The following is a 16,932-nucleotide window of genomic DNA, read 5'->3' as shown; positions in this document are numbered from 1 at the left end:
AACTATCAATTTAGCTTGAAAAATTTGAGGTTAACTGTCTTTGTTCTAGATCATAGATTCATAGATCAGTCTTTTATAAATTTTTGGCAGCAGTTTTGGGTTAAAATATTCATATAAAGAATACAAGAATACAGTTTCAGGACTAAGAGTAGCATCCGAGGAAGGTCAAGTACTTTGCAGGACTAGATTGCCATTGAGCTGTCAGTAGTCTTGATGGGCATCCATAAAGGCAGTTTTCTGAAATAGCCAAAGTCTTATGCACAAGACTTACGCTTGCCCCTTGAAATCAAGCCAGCAGGAGACTCTGAAAGTAGTAAAATGCCTACATCGTGCGTTGACAGTGCTATCAAGGCATGTAGTCACAGTACCTTGGGCTGCAGTGACCTTCACCATCACCCAGATCTAACAGATATCCAGTGACTACCCATGGCTTATGACCCAGGTGGAAATGGATGAACATTCAAACAAGTTACAGTCTCTGCTAATTCAATAGCACATAATGTAGAGATGTTAGGGGAGCAACAGAAGAACAAACAGAGATCTGCCTTGATATTAAAGTTGACTAGTCTAACATCAGTTCAGACCATAAAACATACACAAAGCATTTTATACATACATACGTGAATAATACTACATGATGCACACAGCTGGACGATGATTGTATTGATAGTTTTTTGAGGACGTTTTAGTAAATTGACGTTTTCTTAATTAAGAACTCTATAGTTTAAAAATAAGGCTAGAACAAGGAACTCTGATCAGTATTCTGTGGCAGCCCGGAGGCGAGGGGACTGTGAGGGAGAATGGATATAGGAATATGGACGGCTGAGTCCCCGTGCTGTTCACCTGTTACTACCACAATCGACTGTACTCCAATACAGAATAGATTCTTAAAAATTTTAAAAATAATAAGGCTCGAGAAATGAAGGATAAAACAAATTGGCTTATATTATTAGAAGAAATCCATTTTTTAAGTGATTATTATTGTTCTTTTCTTCAGCCGACAAGAGCTGTTCTCATGGAGCTTTGACATGCTCCTCTTCTAACAGCTGTATCCCACTGCACAAGCGGTGTGATGGTTTTGCTGACTGCATGGATTTCCAACCTGATGAATCCAGCTGCTTAGGTAACTATCCATTGAAATATTCTTTGCAATATGAGTCAGTAACTTCACCTGTGCACAATAAAAATATTAAAACTTGAAATTCTAAATAACGGCAGACAGGATAATTACATTTCTGTTATTGGCTTAGTGGCAGGAAGAATGTTAATGTTATTTTGCTACATTTATAGAAATGCACAATATATAATACAATGAACTCATTCATACTCTATTTTAAAATGTTCACAAAATAAAAATAAAACAATTTTAATTTAATATAACTTACATTATTCGCATTTAATAATCTCCTCTATACAAATTGCTAGTTTCTATAATAACCCTACATAATCTAATCTTATATAACCCCTACATAATCTAATATGTTATTAATATTTTTAATTGTGCATTTTTCTCAGCTCTTCCTAAGAACTCCCTATTTTCATGATCTAGTCATGCTTAAAAATCAATTTATGAAACTTTAGACTAGCTTTTAAACGTTTTTCTTTCTTCTGACCTCAGAATATTTTTAAGAACTGATAATGTGTTTTTGTGATTATACTTTTATCAAAACTGCTTTAATAGCCTCTAATTTGTTGTAGCATATTGTTAACATCTCTCCTGAGTAACTGAATTTTTATTTCATGCAGGGATATGTAAAATAAAAGATAGAGGCAATGTAAATGTCACAACTAAAAGATAATATGAACTGGTGATAAAAGATATATTCAATCACATTTAATAAATAAACCAGGGATATTTCATATCAAAACTAGGACAGAATATATTCTTTGTATCTTTCAAGATAGAAAAACATTATGAGATAAGCAACAAAGGCAAGATATTTAAAATCAAATCATAGTGCAAAAATATTTTTTATGCTGCTAAAAATGAGTTCTTGCACAGCACTGAATTTTAGCATGAAGGGAAATCGAGAAGTGGGCAAATCTGATCCCATAAAATATGCAAAGATGAATGCTCTTTGACTTTATATCTCTACTAGGCATGCTTATACATCAGATCAGATATCCAAAAGGAAGTGTTCTTATTCTCTGAAGACAATAAGAATGGTATTAATGAAATAAGTCCATTCTTTGAACTTATGAAGATACAGCACTTATGTCCAGTACTCATATTTATCTATATAAAACTGAGATTTTTTTTCAAGATAGTCCTATCTAAGAACAAGTATGTTGCAACATGTTGCAGTTCACTGTCTACTTTGACATATTCTGTCTTTTAAAATACGCTCAGGAAAACAGAAGACCTGTCATTCATACTGTATGATGGACAATCTGTAGATAATATTATAGTACACATTTTTGTTGTCTGTCATTTCAGTCACTCAACAATTCACTTAGTTCATTTACAAAGTATAAGTCATATTGCCACAGCTGTTGGGTTAGAATGAAATAAAGAACTAGTGAAACAGTTTTCATAAAAAAGATTCATATTATGTATTCTCTTATTTATATTTTATGCCTTTTAGTTTGTCAATCAAATATGATAAAGTTAATGTTTCTGTTTTTAAGAATGCCTTTATACCTCATCTATGCTAAAATGTGTCCATGCATATTATACCTTCCTCTTTTCAAACATCATATTCTCTTAAGGTCAGCATTTCATAGACTTTTATGAGCCCAATCTTACAGCATCCAATAATTCTCCCAGTGGTCACACAACAGATGGTGAGCAGCTGGTCTCCCCTCACCTCAAGGTTTAAGTCATTAACCAGAACATCAAGCTCAGGCACTGCATGAGTGTTGCAGGTTAAGTATATTTCAATGAGTCCTATTTGTTCCCAAGTTACACTAAAAAGGAATATTATTTTCAAGTTTTGGTTGCGTAGGCAACAGAAAATTATTAAACAGAATATGTCTGAGTTAATTTACATTGAAAGTCTTTTTCCAGTCATTTGCAGTAGTAGAGTTACTAAAGATTATGTTAAAGTGATACTGTAATTATGATAATCATTATTTAAAGGAGAATTAGGGAAAGGCACACAAAATATACAAAATATACAGTTATCAGACGAGATAGTATTAATTTAATATTTGAACAACAATAATAATAATATAGCTTAATAAAGTTTCAGAGGTTCTGAAAACCAAACCAAAATATAACACAAAAATGTCTCATACAAGTACTTGTGAAGCTTTATCAAGTTTCTGAAATGCACTTAATCCCTCCTGCTGTCCCTGAGCTGGAATTTCAAGATAAAGAAAAGTCTCTGCCCACTAGGAATTTAGTTTGCTGCACAATTTTCTGGTGAACTCTTATAATCTATAGAGCTTCTGAAACTACATACAGTGTGCTGTGTATATGTATGTTTAATCCATGGCACTGCCTAAATATCACATAATATCAAGAAACACAAGGGGTGGTAGAAATTCTAAACTGAACAACAAATTATTTGACATTTTTAGACTAACAGGATTTAGAACTAGAGGACCAAAATTTAGTTAAACATTTGGTGTTCCCTTGCTGTTAACTTAAGCAAATTATACTATTAACCAGTTTCTTCCTCTGTGAAAAAAAAAAGAAGAAGAAGATAAGTATGGGATATAGGGATATAGCACTTAATGCTGTGAGGATTAAATGAAGTAACATCAATAAAATTCTTGGGACTCTTGCTGTATGTCTCTGATAGAGCAGGTCTTCTGTAAATGGTAGTGAGATGGTGATCTTGATGATAGAAGGAAAATAGGAGAATTAGGGAGAGCAGTGGTAATAGAAATTAAGTTCCATGGTAAACTCAAAGAATCCCCAAATAGGACTTCCCCTGTGGTCCAGTGGCCAAGACTCCATGCTCCCAAAGCAGAGGACTCAAGTTTGATTCCTGGTTAGGGAACTAGATCCCACATGCCCCAATTAAGGATCTGGCATGCCGCAACGAAGATTGAAGATCCTGTGTGTGGCAACTAAGACCCACGAGAGCCAGATAAAGAAATAAGTTGTATCATTAAAAAAAAAGAACACCAAATATGGAGAAATGGATGAGAACAGTCATTTAATACTTTATTCATACCATTCACTGCTATAAAAACGTTCAGTTCAGTCACTCAGTCATTTCCGACTCTTTGTGATCCCATGGACTGCAGCACACCAGGCTTCTCTGTCCATCACCAACTCCTGGAGTTTGCTTGAACCCACGTCCATTGAGTCGGTGATGCCATCCATCCATCTCATCCTCTGTGGTCCTGTTCTCCTCCTGCCTTCAATCTTTCCCAGCATCAGGGTCCTTTCCAATGAGTCAGTTCTTCGCATCAGTTGGCCAAAGTATTGGAACTTCAGCATCAGTCCTTCTAATTTATCCTCCCAGAAATCCTATAAAAGAAGGTCATCTTCATTTTAAACATAAAGAACTTTATACCTGAAATACCTAACCCAACAACAATCCATAAATCATTAACTAAGTCATGTATCAAAAAGGGAAAACCAGGACTTACGTGATTGTCAGTCTTCCCTATAGTCCACCAAAGAATAGTCATCACTATAGTTTCCATGCAACTGAGAAGGGAAAAAAATATATAAATGAAATATAAATATAAAGACATATGATTATATTATATATAAATATTATATAAAGTGAAAAGTGAAAGTGAAAGTCAGTCATGTCTCACTCTTTGTGACCCCATGGGCTGTACAGTCCATGGAATTCTCCAGGCCAGAATACTAGAGTGGGTCTCCGAGGAATCTTCCCAACCCAGGGATTGGACCCAGGTCTCCCACATGGCAGGTGGATTCTGTACTAGCTGAGCCACCAGGGAAGCCCAAATATTATATACAGATATATTACATATGCATATTTTATAAATATATGTGTAAAAATATTTTATATAAATATATATTTGTGTGTGTGCCTAATTGCAGATTATTTAGATTTAAGCTTAAAAGCTGAAACTCCAGTACTTTGGCCAGCTCATGTAAAGAGTTGACTCATTGGAAAAGACTCTGATGCTGGGAGGGATTGGGGGAAGGAGGAGAAGGGGACGATACAGGATGAGATGGCTGGATGGCATCACCGACTCGATGGACGTGAGTTTGAGTGAACTCCGGAAGTTGGTGATGGACAGGGAGGCCTGGCGTGCTACAATTCATGGGGTCGCAAAGACTAGGACACGACTGAGCAACTGAACTGAACTGAAGCTTAAAAGTTACTTTTGTTTTTGTACTCATCACTTATCCAACTTATATGTGTTTTCTGCTTATCCAAAGTCATGCGTGAGAGTGAGATTGAATGTGAATCCTTTCCAGAATGGTATTTCCACATAGGTAACAGTGAGTTGTACAGGCTTCCAGACACATGGTTATGATAAACAACTCAAGAGGGTACAAGGCAGTGAGATATTTGTGTTGCTAATTCTAACATCCAGCTTATGGATTTCTAGCTCCGAACTATTCATTTATCTACTAAATATTTTTTGTATCTTCATTACTATCTGGTGTCCATGTTTTTCCCCATTTCACTCTCTTCTCTCTGCTGTAAATTGTTTTGAATAAATTAAAAATGAAATTGCTTGTACTATTTCTGCCCATTATCTTTATAAAGAACTTGGTTTTAAGGCCAAAACTTAGAAAAACTTCTCACAGAGATAATCTAGAAATCTTTGTTCACCCAGACACGGGGATTCACTCTTTATTGCAGCCGATGCCTGTGTTCTTTCTGCTGTGCTCCACTCTCTTGTACAAGAAAAAACATATTTAGATTCCCACAAAGTCATTCTGATGTAAAGCAAGCATCAAAGCAAATTTTAATAACTCTAGAAAAAAATCTGCAGCTGTGTATTATATGTTGATACTGTGGAGTATCAGACATTCTATTTTTTTTTTTACTATTAAAACACAGCTCTTACTTGAGGAAGATTAAAATTGTACCTAAGACAAAAAATAATAATAAAATGGTTAATCTAACAAGGTATATATCTATTTATTCTCTATCAAATTGATGGGTGTTTTTCGTCAGACCAGCTAATTTCTTATTTATGAAGGAAATTTCACATCTGCTCTGTTCAGTCAAGTCTGCCTTCAATGCCTGAGGGGGGCAGCTCTTTATGCTCATTTCCAGCCCTGCACTTTCCTCTTGAAGTTACACAGGAGGATGTGGGGAAGGCAAGACAGGAAATACATCCCTGGAAAAGCAAGACACTTGAAAGTTTTGAAATGAAATGTATACCAAACACATGGTATATTTCAAGTTTGTTCCCAGAAGGCAACCTTTCTTCTTCCCTGTTTTCTTCTTTTCTAATGCCTCTACCAGCCCCTTCTGGACTTTCAGTGACTGACCTGACAATCTGACTCTTTAGACTCACGGTTTCCTTCATTGGATAATACCTACATAATGTCTCTATTTCTCCTCTTTACTTTTCTGCTATGCCTCATGAACATCAACCTTCCTCTGCCCAAGTAAATAAATGGTTTCTCTATCTGTGTTAGTATTTCACCTTTCTTCAGACCTACAAATCTACCCACTAAATACTTCCATTTGGATGTCCCTTAGGCACCTAAAACACAGCATCATCATTCCCTTTAAAATCTTCCTTCCCCATAAATTCCACAACTCAAGGAATCAAGCCATCAAGTAGCCCAGTAGGAAATTTGAATATCATCCTTGACTTTCCCAAAATGTTTCAGTCCCAATATTTAAATATCTCATAAATCCCCACAACTCTGAATGTTTCCATTCCATCTCTTTCATTCAGGCATTCCTGGATTGTGACATACACCCAGATTTTTCGCTTTTGCACTTCTGTTGACTGTAAACTCTGTAGCCAGAATTATCTTTCTAAAGCATAAGCCATACCACTTCCCTTCTTAAGATCGTAGCTTCTTATGATAAAGTTTAAACTCACTGAGCCCAGATGATCTGGTCCCTGTGTGTCTATGACCTTCTCTCATACTTTGTATTGTCAACAACCCGGTCTGGTGGAACATCCCTCAGTTTCTCAAATACATCACAATCTCTTCTCAGACCATTGTGTCTTTATGTTTACCTACACACACACACACACACACACACACACCCCTATCCAAATAAAAGCTCTTCTGGAGCTTTTCCTTGTTGGTCAAATTTGACTTAGGTTCTCTCCTTGGTGTCCCCATTACCCTTGTTACATTCATTACAAAGTAGATTACATATTTTAATTCCCTAGTAACTTTTTACATCCTCTATGAAGCTGGAAGGTCAATGAGAGCAGAGGCTGTGCCTATATAATTTTTAGATCAACATTTCTTAAACACATATTATGATCCTGATGTTCTATTAACATTCTCAACAGCCCTATGGGATAGGTACTATTATTAAGCCTGTTTAACAGGGATAAACCTGAGGCACAGAGAGATTAACTACCTTGCTGTGAATCACACAGCTAATAGCCTGAGCTGAGATTTCAACTCAGGTGGTCTGGCTCCAGTACCCTCAGCCTTAACAGCCGTGTGAGCAGGGAAATGGGCAAGTTGCAATGGATTGGGATCGTGTAGTGACAATACAAGGAGACAGGGTAAAGGAAAGAGCTGAAATCACTAACCACTTCTTTTTTTATTGGAGTATAATTGCTTTACACTGTTGTATTAGTTTCTGCTGGACAGCAATGTGAATCAGCTATTATGCATACATATATCCCCCCTGAGTCTCCCACCCCCAGCCCCCAGCCCGTCCCTCTAGGTTATCACAGAGCACACCGGGCTAAAGCTCTGCTATATAGAAGCCTCCCACTAGCTACCTGTCTTACACATCGTAGTGTATTTGGGAGAGCAACACTAACCTCTTCTGCATGAAACTATTTAGCTTCTTTTTAACTTATAAACAAACCATCTTTGAAAATAAATGTTCATGCTAACCTAGAACTCAGGAATGATACAAGCAGCAAACTAAGCAGGTTCAGGGTGATGAGGATCCATTTGAGCTGTGTTGACATCTGTCACAAACATGGAGGGTAGGACAAGAGTCTGTGTATGAGTGACATTTTATCAAAATGACAGTCACCCATGCGAAGCATTCATCTGCCATGATATAGTGACTGATGTGTGGAACTGAAGAAATGTTTCAGTATAGAAAATGTTTCAGTATAATCACAAAGATGTCATACAGACCTCCTAAATAAGTAGACTGTACCTAATCTATGGGGAAAGAAAGTCTTAGGACCAAGCACAGGGCATGTATAAGGAATGAACACATCCAGAGCCATGGGGAGCACTGAACAAATTTGGGGGTACGGGAAAGTAGCCTAAACAAATTCTTGTGCTTTTAGATGGTAGGAAGCAATTTATTCTCCATGATTAGATTTAATGTCTTGATTAATAGTAATATGTCTTCCTTCTTCCTGGTAATATTTATAATTAACTGTGGGTTTGGGGTTGCTTCTTTTTAGAGTGTCCAAGAGGTTACTGCAGAAATGGTGGGACTTGTGTGGTGGAGAAAAACGGTCCAGTGTGTCGGTAAGAATAATTGCCTTTTTAAATTTTTTTAAACATTTATTATAGTCATCTTGTTTTTCTTGAGGCTGATCTAAGAGAACATAATGAACATGTGGTTATTCAGGTAAAAACAGTGAATAATGGCAGTATTAATATTTATCCATTTGAGTGTGAGAAAGGAATATTTGATATTTAGGAAAATATCAATGATTTCACATGATTTTATATCTCTCAATATTCATTTTATATTGTATGGGATATATAGTTTTAATAATATTCATTATTCTTGTTTTTGATTTTTATATCAGGTTATAAAAAGATTTCATATAGGTATCACCCTATTTCAAATAAACTTAGTGTCTATATTTCCCATCTCCCTTTTTATTTCATGGTCTATATTTTTCTTTTCTAACAAGACAAGAATGAAATTAATTCATAAGTAAAACCTTTTTCTGGTTTATTCAATGGATGTTTATGAGTAGATACAGTTAAGGTGCAGAGAAGGAATACATTTGCATAGTTAAAGCAAAAATAATCAAAACAGTTCTTGTGATTTCTTCTGGGAATTATTTATATTGCCTATCAAAAAGATGGCTTAAATTTCTGTCTCTCACCCTTTCGGGAATATCATGCAAAACAGTTTCATAAATTCTAAAGGAAATGACACATATTCCATTATATTTGTGTTTATGATTTTTTATTCTAACAGACCAGTGTATATATTACTTTGCTTATTAGAGAAATGGTTTCAGGTTGACACTCAAGTCATAACAAAGCACACAAAAGTATTAATATCTGGAAAAACTCATTAATAGTTGTTTAAATTCTTATATCCTTCTGAGTCAACATTCATATTTTAGAAAAATTCATTTATCACTTTATAAGAAAGCAAACATGTATACCAAGGAGAACAACAAAAATTTTTATGATGAAATACTACACTATTTTAACATTGTTGAAACAGAAATATTAATGTGTTTCTCAAAAGTTTTTGACTCTCAGATTCACTACATAATTTAACTCACAACATCTTAGGAAAATTATGCTTTTCCCTGTATCAGTTTCCATGGAAATTAGTTTTCTGCAAATTATGACTTCGTGGAAATACAGGATACATATTACTAATTTCTAAAAATCTTGTGGAAGAAATTGAGAATGATGGCATAAATATTTATTGATCATCATCTGAGTGGGTAATGTTTAGTGTCAACTGTTTACAATAAGGAGGTTCCAGTTTTTCTCTTTTCTAACCCTGATGGTTAGACAAAAGCTCCCAAATGTAGTTAGTCTCAGCTGAGCAAGCAAAGACTTTGCGTTCTTGGCAACATCCTCGTGTACTTAAATAAACTTTAAAAATTGAAATCCAGATGGTGATGTTTGAAACTTGTTTCTCTCAAGTGAGGAAACTCTGATGTGGGGGGAGAAGATATGACAAGAGGACTGAGAGAGAGCTAGACTAAAGAAAGGAAACTTATGCAGCAAAATGTATTGAGTTGGCCCAAAACTTTGTTCGGATTTTTCATAAGATCTTATAGAAAAAACCCGCATGAAGTTTTTGGTCAATGCAATATAAAGGAATTCACTAACTAGAAAGCCAATGAAGTATTTTATTATGTTACTTTTCATAATAAATAATACTTTTCAAATAGCTAGCTAACTGTAATTACCATCAATATAAACAACTGGTCTGAGGGCTATCTGCTCCATAGGGGTGAAAAATATGACTTTTAAACATTTTTTTTTGTAGTATAATATGGTAGCCTTTTCATTCAAATTTTTATTTCTTTAAATGGTGAACTTCAGAAGTGACACATGTATTGTAATAAAGTTTTTTAAAAGCATAAAATAGCGTTTGAGGCAAAAGTAGAAATCCCAACACCTAAATCCTCCTCTTGAGTAGTATGGCTTATATCCACATGGCTTTCTTTTCACACACACACACAAGCACACATTTATTTCTTACAGAAATGTGAATTACACTTTACAATACACTTTGTACTGTGTATGTGTGTTTTATTTGTAATCTTCTCATGAAAAATCATGCTGTTCTTCCACATCAGTCAACATAGCTCTAGATCTACCACTTACTGGCTGTGTATTATTGGGTGAATCCATTAATCTGACTCTTTTAGCTTCTTCTTTGTTAAAATGGAGAAAATAAGTGAACTCATACAGCCTCCTAGAGCCATTAAGAGATTTAAAGGGGTTAATATACATAAGACATTCTGCACAAAGCCTGACACATAAGACGTTATAGGAATGCTACCCATTATTATTACTATGCCACTATTTTATACTGTGTAGTATATAGTATTCAATATATGGGCTTGTCATCATTTATTAACCCCATTAATCCTATTACTAGTTGTTTGGTTCTTAAGTATTTTGTTTCACAGTTATCTTGCAATACCCATCCCTTGACTTATTCTTGTACATTTCCTTATTTTAAGCATAATGTGTCTTTCTGTAATGCCAAATAACAACGTAAATTATTTCTGATGGCACTTAGTGCCAGATTCATTTCCAGTTAAATTTAGAATCCAGTTCATTTGTCACATACAGGTATTCATTTTTGGATATAAGGTTAAATGAAGACAGCTCTAGAATACAGTTTTAGAGTAACTCTAGGGTACTGTGGAAAGGTGTTGGCTTTATATCAAGCCCCATTCTCTCATTCCCAAGAGTGGGAATTCATTGTCATTCTCACCCAAAGAAATAAGGACAGAAGTCCAAAGCTCATCTCTCATTCAGGCCACTGTGGATACAAGAATTTCGTGGTTTCCTGAGGAAACTTGTCAGAAAAGCCTTTGAACTTCCTCTTGGAATCTGTGAGAAAGGACCTTCAGGTTTAACCTACAATCCCAGAGGAAAGAAACTGTATAAGGTCATTCGTATTGCTAGGAGCTTGTAATTATTCACAAGATCAGAAGCTACAAGGTGAACCATGGTTTCCCATTACTGAGAAACACTAATAGCTTGGCATATTCACTGACTTAGGAAGCAAACCATGAGCCAAAAGATGTAAATTATTCTTCACCTGAGGAGGCTTGATTATTATATTATTTCAGTATACCAACATGTTTATTAGAAAAAAGAGTGAGCTGTGTAATATAAATTCCAAGTTAATATGGAGGGCAGGAAAGAAGTTACAAGAAAGAAAAGAAAATCAAGTTAGCCAGGCTAAGAGAGAGAAATAGGAAACAGCATTAAATTTAAAGTATTTATACAATTACATACATATATAGAAGTTTACTATATACATATTTATTTCATATATTTTTTATTGTATGAACATTATATGTTATATTTTTATTTCACATATATTTAATTTTAAACAAAAATATATTTAGAAGAAGAACTGAAAAAAGGCAAGAAAAAAACGATTTGACAAATGAATAAAAAAATACACAGTGGTAACTTTAATATCAAAACCCCACAAAATTATAGTATAAGCACATTTTTAAAAGATTATATTGCTAAATTAAAATGATGCACTCTCAAAGTTACAACAGACAAAAATCCCTATGTAGCAAATGACCTAGTAACAAAATACAGAAAGCAGCAGTTTCTAGATACCCAAAAGGAAAAAAAAAAAAAAATAGAAGGATGACAAAAGAAAATAAACACCTTTTTGGAAATTTTGAATACCATTTCTAGGAAGCCCTTAGGTTAGAAATGCATTTTAACCTGGAATTTTAAAGACAATAAAAGTGATAATTTCTCTTTTCTCATCTTCTCTCTGTGGCAGTATGTGAGAGTGAATTACCGCTTTTCTTTTTCTGGTTTCTGAGATATCACTGGCCATCACTCTCACTTTGCTTTACTAGTTCCTTCTCCTTCTTGTAATATTGGAGTGCTCCAATACTCAGGGCTTGAAATTCTTCTCTTTTCTGCCTACTTTCACTTACCATATGATCTCATCTAAGCTTCAGTTAATTTATTGACTTTGAATAGTGTATTAGCAGTTCAAACCTATCCTACCAAATTCCACATTCTTAAATTCAGCTGCCAAGAAGACATCAGACTTCATATCTAATAGGCATCACAAATATAACATGTCCAAAAAGATCTTTTGCCTCAACAGGGCATCTTCTCTTCCTCCACACTTCGCACACGCTGTTACTTCTGCCTCAAGTTTTCTTTTTCTGCCTTATTTTCCCAAATGATACTTTTAAATACTTAAGATCCAATATAAATGGCATTTTCTTTGAATATCCTTTCCCATACCAACCAAGTAGAATGACTCATTGCTCCTTCTATGCTCCTCTATTGACTCTATAAGTATGTTATTTTACAAGTCTTTGTTTTACTTCATTACCTATTTAAAACCTATCTATCCTATTAAGAAATACATTTCCAATGCAATTTCATTTTTTATGACCATCAAAATTTGCTTTTCCCAATTTTTATAAGTTTTATATATAAGGATAAAATCTTAGTTATGATCACAGACAATTTAAAAAAATAAATTACATATTTGTTGCAGGAAAGTTTGAAAACAAAGCTTTGTGATAAAAAGGTTTGCAATATGAACAATAAAAATCAGTTGGAAAGGAAAATCAAAATATTAGTTCAATGAGGTAAAGGAGCTATTAAAAATTCTAACCATTAAAGGCAAACTTCTTCATGTATATTTTGTTGGAAGATAATGTGTATCCGGGGCTTCCCTCATAACTAAGTTGGTAAGGAAACGGCCTGCAATGCAGGCCACCTGGATTCAATCCCTGAGTTGTGAAGATCTCCTGGAGAAGGAAATGGCAACCCACCCTAGTATTCTTGTCTAGAGAATCCCCATGGACAGAAGAGCCTGGCAGGCCACAGTCCATGAGGTCGCCAAGAGTCAGACACAACTTAGAGACTAAACCACCACCAATGTGTATCCAATCACCGTGATATTTACATTTCAATGACAACATTTGAAAAAGTGGTCTAAGAGTTTTAATTTGAAATTGCTTAAAGTTAAGATTAAAAAAAAATAATAACTTTGACTTAAAGGAAATTCAAAATTTTTCAAAAATTCTTTTAGAGAGTGTGGGCAAAAATTTTGAAGACCAAAATAGAAAATAAAAGTCATGTTTTTTGTACCTTTTCATCAGTTCAGTTTAGTCACTCAGTCATGTCTGACTCTTTGTGACCCCATGGACTGCAGCATCCCAAGCCTCCCTGTCCATCGCCAACTCCCAGAGTTTACTCAAACTCATGTCCATTGAGTCGATGATGCCATCCAACCATCTCATCCTCTGTCATCCCCTTCTCCTCCTGCCTTCAGTCTTTCCCAGTATCAGGGTCTTTTCCAAAGAGTGAGTTCTTCGAATCAGGTGGGCAAAGTATTGGAGTTTCAGCTTCAGCATCAGGACCGATCTCAGGATGAATATTCAGCACCGACCTCCTTTAGGATGGACTGGTTGGGTCTCCTTGCAGTCTAAGGGACTCTCAACAGTCTTCCCCAACACCACAGTTCAAAAGCATCAATTCTTCAGCACTCAGCTTTCTTTATAGTCCAACTCTCACATCCATATATGACTACTAGAAAAACCATAGCCTTGACTAGACGGACCTTTGTTGGAAAAGTAATGTCTCTGCTTTTTAATATGCTGTCTAGGTTGGTAATAACTCTTCTTCCAAGGAGCAAGTGTCTTAATTTCATGGCTACAGTCACCATCTGCAGTGATTTTGGAGCCCCAAGAAATAGTCTCTCACTGTTTCCACTATTTCCCCATCTATTTGCCATGAGGTGATGGGACCAGATGCCATGATCTTAGTTTTCTGAATGTTGAGTTATAAGCCAGATTTTTCACTCTCCTCTTTCACTTTCATCAAGAGGCTCTTTAGTTGTTCTTCGCTTTCTACCAAAGGGTGGTGTCATCTGCATATCTGAGGTTATTGATGTTTCTCCCAGCAATCTTGATTCTAGCTTGTGCTTCATCCAGCCCAGCATTTCTCATGATGTACTCTGCATATAAGTTAAATAAGCAGGGTGGTGATATACAGCCTTGACGTACTGCTTTTCCTATTTAGAACCAGTCTGTTGTTCCATGTCCAGTTCTAACTGTTGCTTCCTGACCTGCATACAGATTTATCGAGTGGCAGGTCAGGTGGTCTGGTATTCCCATCTCTTTAAGAATTTTCCAGAGTTTGTTGTACATCTTCTCATGACTAGTACCAAATTCATACCTGACGTTATAAGAGCTATTTGTGTGATATACTGAATGAAGGATGAACAAATGGATATACATGCAAAGTTTTGAAGTTTCAAGGAAAAAATATCAATACTTTTAAAAATGTTCTTAAGTTATTGAGGTAAGCATATAAAGTGAAGTCGCTCAGTCGTGTCTGACCCTTTGTGACCCCATGGACTGTAGCCTGCCAGGCCCCTCCATCCATGGGATTTTCCAGGCAGGAATACTGGAGTGGGTTGCCAATTCCTTCCCCAGGAGATCTTCCAAACCCAGGGATCAAACCCAGGTCTCCTGCACTGCAGGCAGACTCTTTACCATCTGAACCACCAGGGAAGCCCAGGTGAGCATATGGTCTCAGCAAAACTCAGACCGTCAACCACAAAGGAATTATTGAATGTTTTCTAAGTAGACTGCAAGAAGAATATTGAGTGAGCCTATGATGTGCTCATTATACTAAAAAGTAACGACTCTCCAGTTTATAGGACAGAATGGATATCAAAAAAGATAAATATCACCCATTGAAGAAACTCTACTTTGCTATAATGACAGAAGAGGGTGCTCTTAAACTAGGAATCTTATAAACTACCTCAACTCTACAACCCTAGGCTTTAAATGAAGAGTAAATGCAATTTTCATACCTACAAATCCACTGTTTAAAAGTTCACTTTATGAACACTATTCTTCTTCCCACAAAAAATAAAAAGAAGAGGAGAAGGAAGGAGAAGGAAGGCAGGAAAGAAGAAAAAACAAGTAATATGAAGCAAAAGACAGAATACTCAAAGTTCTCAACCAGGCGCCTCCATCCATAGAATTTTCCAGGCAAGAGTACTGGAGTGGATTCGCATTGTCTTCTCCTAAATATTGTCAGAAAAAAAAAAAAAAAAAAAAAAACATTTAGAGATAAGGGAAAAAAATCTTAATTGAGAAAGACAAAACCAAAGTACAATGGACAACACAACAGTAAGAATCAAATTACTGATTGAACTCAGAAAAGAAATTAAAAAAGAAAAACTAAAATATAATTCTCTCAAGGAAGGATATATTAAAATTAAATTTATTGAGAAATTTTGAACAAAAGTGAGAAAATAACCAAGGGAGTGAAAGTGAAATGAAGTAAGAAGAACCAAAGAGAAAGTAATTGAAGTGGAAGACAAAAGTCATGCATGTACAGTTGACCCTTGAACAACATGGATTTGAAGTACATACAACTTATATGCAGATTACAAATTCACTTATATACAGATTTTTAAAAAACATATGTACTACAGTATACCACATTTCATGACTGATTGGATCTGGGGATGTGGAACTTCAGATACAGCAGGTCAACTGTAAATTTATACACAAATTTTCAACTGTGCAGGGGTTGGAGTCCCTATACCTCAAGTTGTTCAAAGATCAACTGTAGTTTGAGTCCCTAAGGAAGGAAATCAAAACAATAGAACAGAATTAATATTTAAAACTATCATCCAAGAAACTCAGAAATGAAAGAAGACCTGAATTTACGTAATGAAAGGATGAACAGCTGTAAGACGACAGTTTGTCAGCAACCTGGGAAATCAGACGCAAACCCAGCATTTCCAAGATATACCCTAGTAAAAACCTTAGGCTCTAAACCAAAGAAAAATATTCTCATTACCTGCAGGGAGAAAGACCAAATAATAAGGAAAAGGGATCAGTCAAGCATTAGACTTCTGAAATCAGAGAGACAAAGAAACCTATTAGGATTTTCTCCAGAATTAAAAAAAAAAAAAGTCTTTGACAAAATTTAATATCCATTCCTGAGTTTTTTAAAAAAGCCTTAAGGAACATATGAATTGGTATCCAACTGATGCTTTCTTAATGTGATAAGAAATTCTTATTTTAAATTTTGAATCAATTCTTTATTTATAAAGTCAGTATCTTAATTGAGAATCACACAAGGTGTTTCCATAAGATGTCAGGAACAAGGAAATTTGGCCACTATCTTCACTGACATTTAAATTTGTATGGGAGATGGCAGTCAATTTAATTGGACCAAAAAGAAAAGGAAAAAAGCAGCCTGAGCACTAGAAAAGAACTTAAATTATTATGACAATAAACCTGGAAAACCTTAGAGAATTGATCATAAATACAATTCAAAAATTGAAAACAATTCCATAAGTAAGTTTGGAGGATATAAAATTAGCATTCAGAAATCAATAGTCAATATACACAAAATTCAGGGAAAATGGAAAAGGAAACCCTATTCATAATAAAAAC

At 35.2% G+C, this 16,932-nt stretch overlaps 1 protein-coding gene across 12 annotated transcripts in view; it reads left to right on the top strand.

Annotated features, from left to right (window-relative positions):
- Positions 1-16,932, top strand: part of MALRD1 (MAM and LDL receptor class A domain containing 1) — a 754,524-nt gene that overhangs the window by 648,176 nt on the left and 89,416 nt on the right. For all 12 annotated transcript variants that reach the window (XM_086334563.1, XM_086334560.1, XM_086334554.1 and 9 more), the window contains 2 exons: positions 998-1,123; positions 8,467-8,533. In XM_086334563.1, the coding sequence (XP_086190689.1) occupies positions 998-1,123; positions 8,467-8,533 (193 nt within the window). The remainder of the gene's footprint in view (positions 1-997; positions 1,124-8,466; positions 8,534-16,932) is intronic.

Source organism: Bos grunniens, chromosome 13 (assembly GCF_055505025.1).
Source record: "Bos grunniens cultivar Pamir isolate PY7600 chromosome 13, Bosgru_T2T1.0, whole genome shotgun sequence".
Taxonomy (NCBI): Eukaryota; Metazoa; Chordata; class Mammalia; order Artiodactyla; family Bovidae; genus Bos; species Bos grunniens.
The sequence above is the reverse complement of the archived record's forward strand: the minus strand, read 5'-3'. Positions and strand labels throughout refer to the sequence as shown.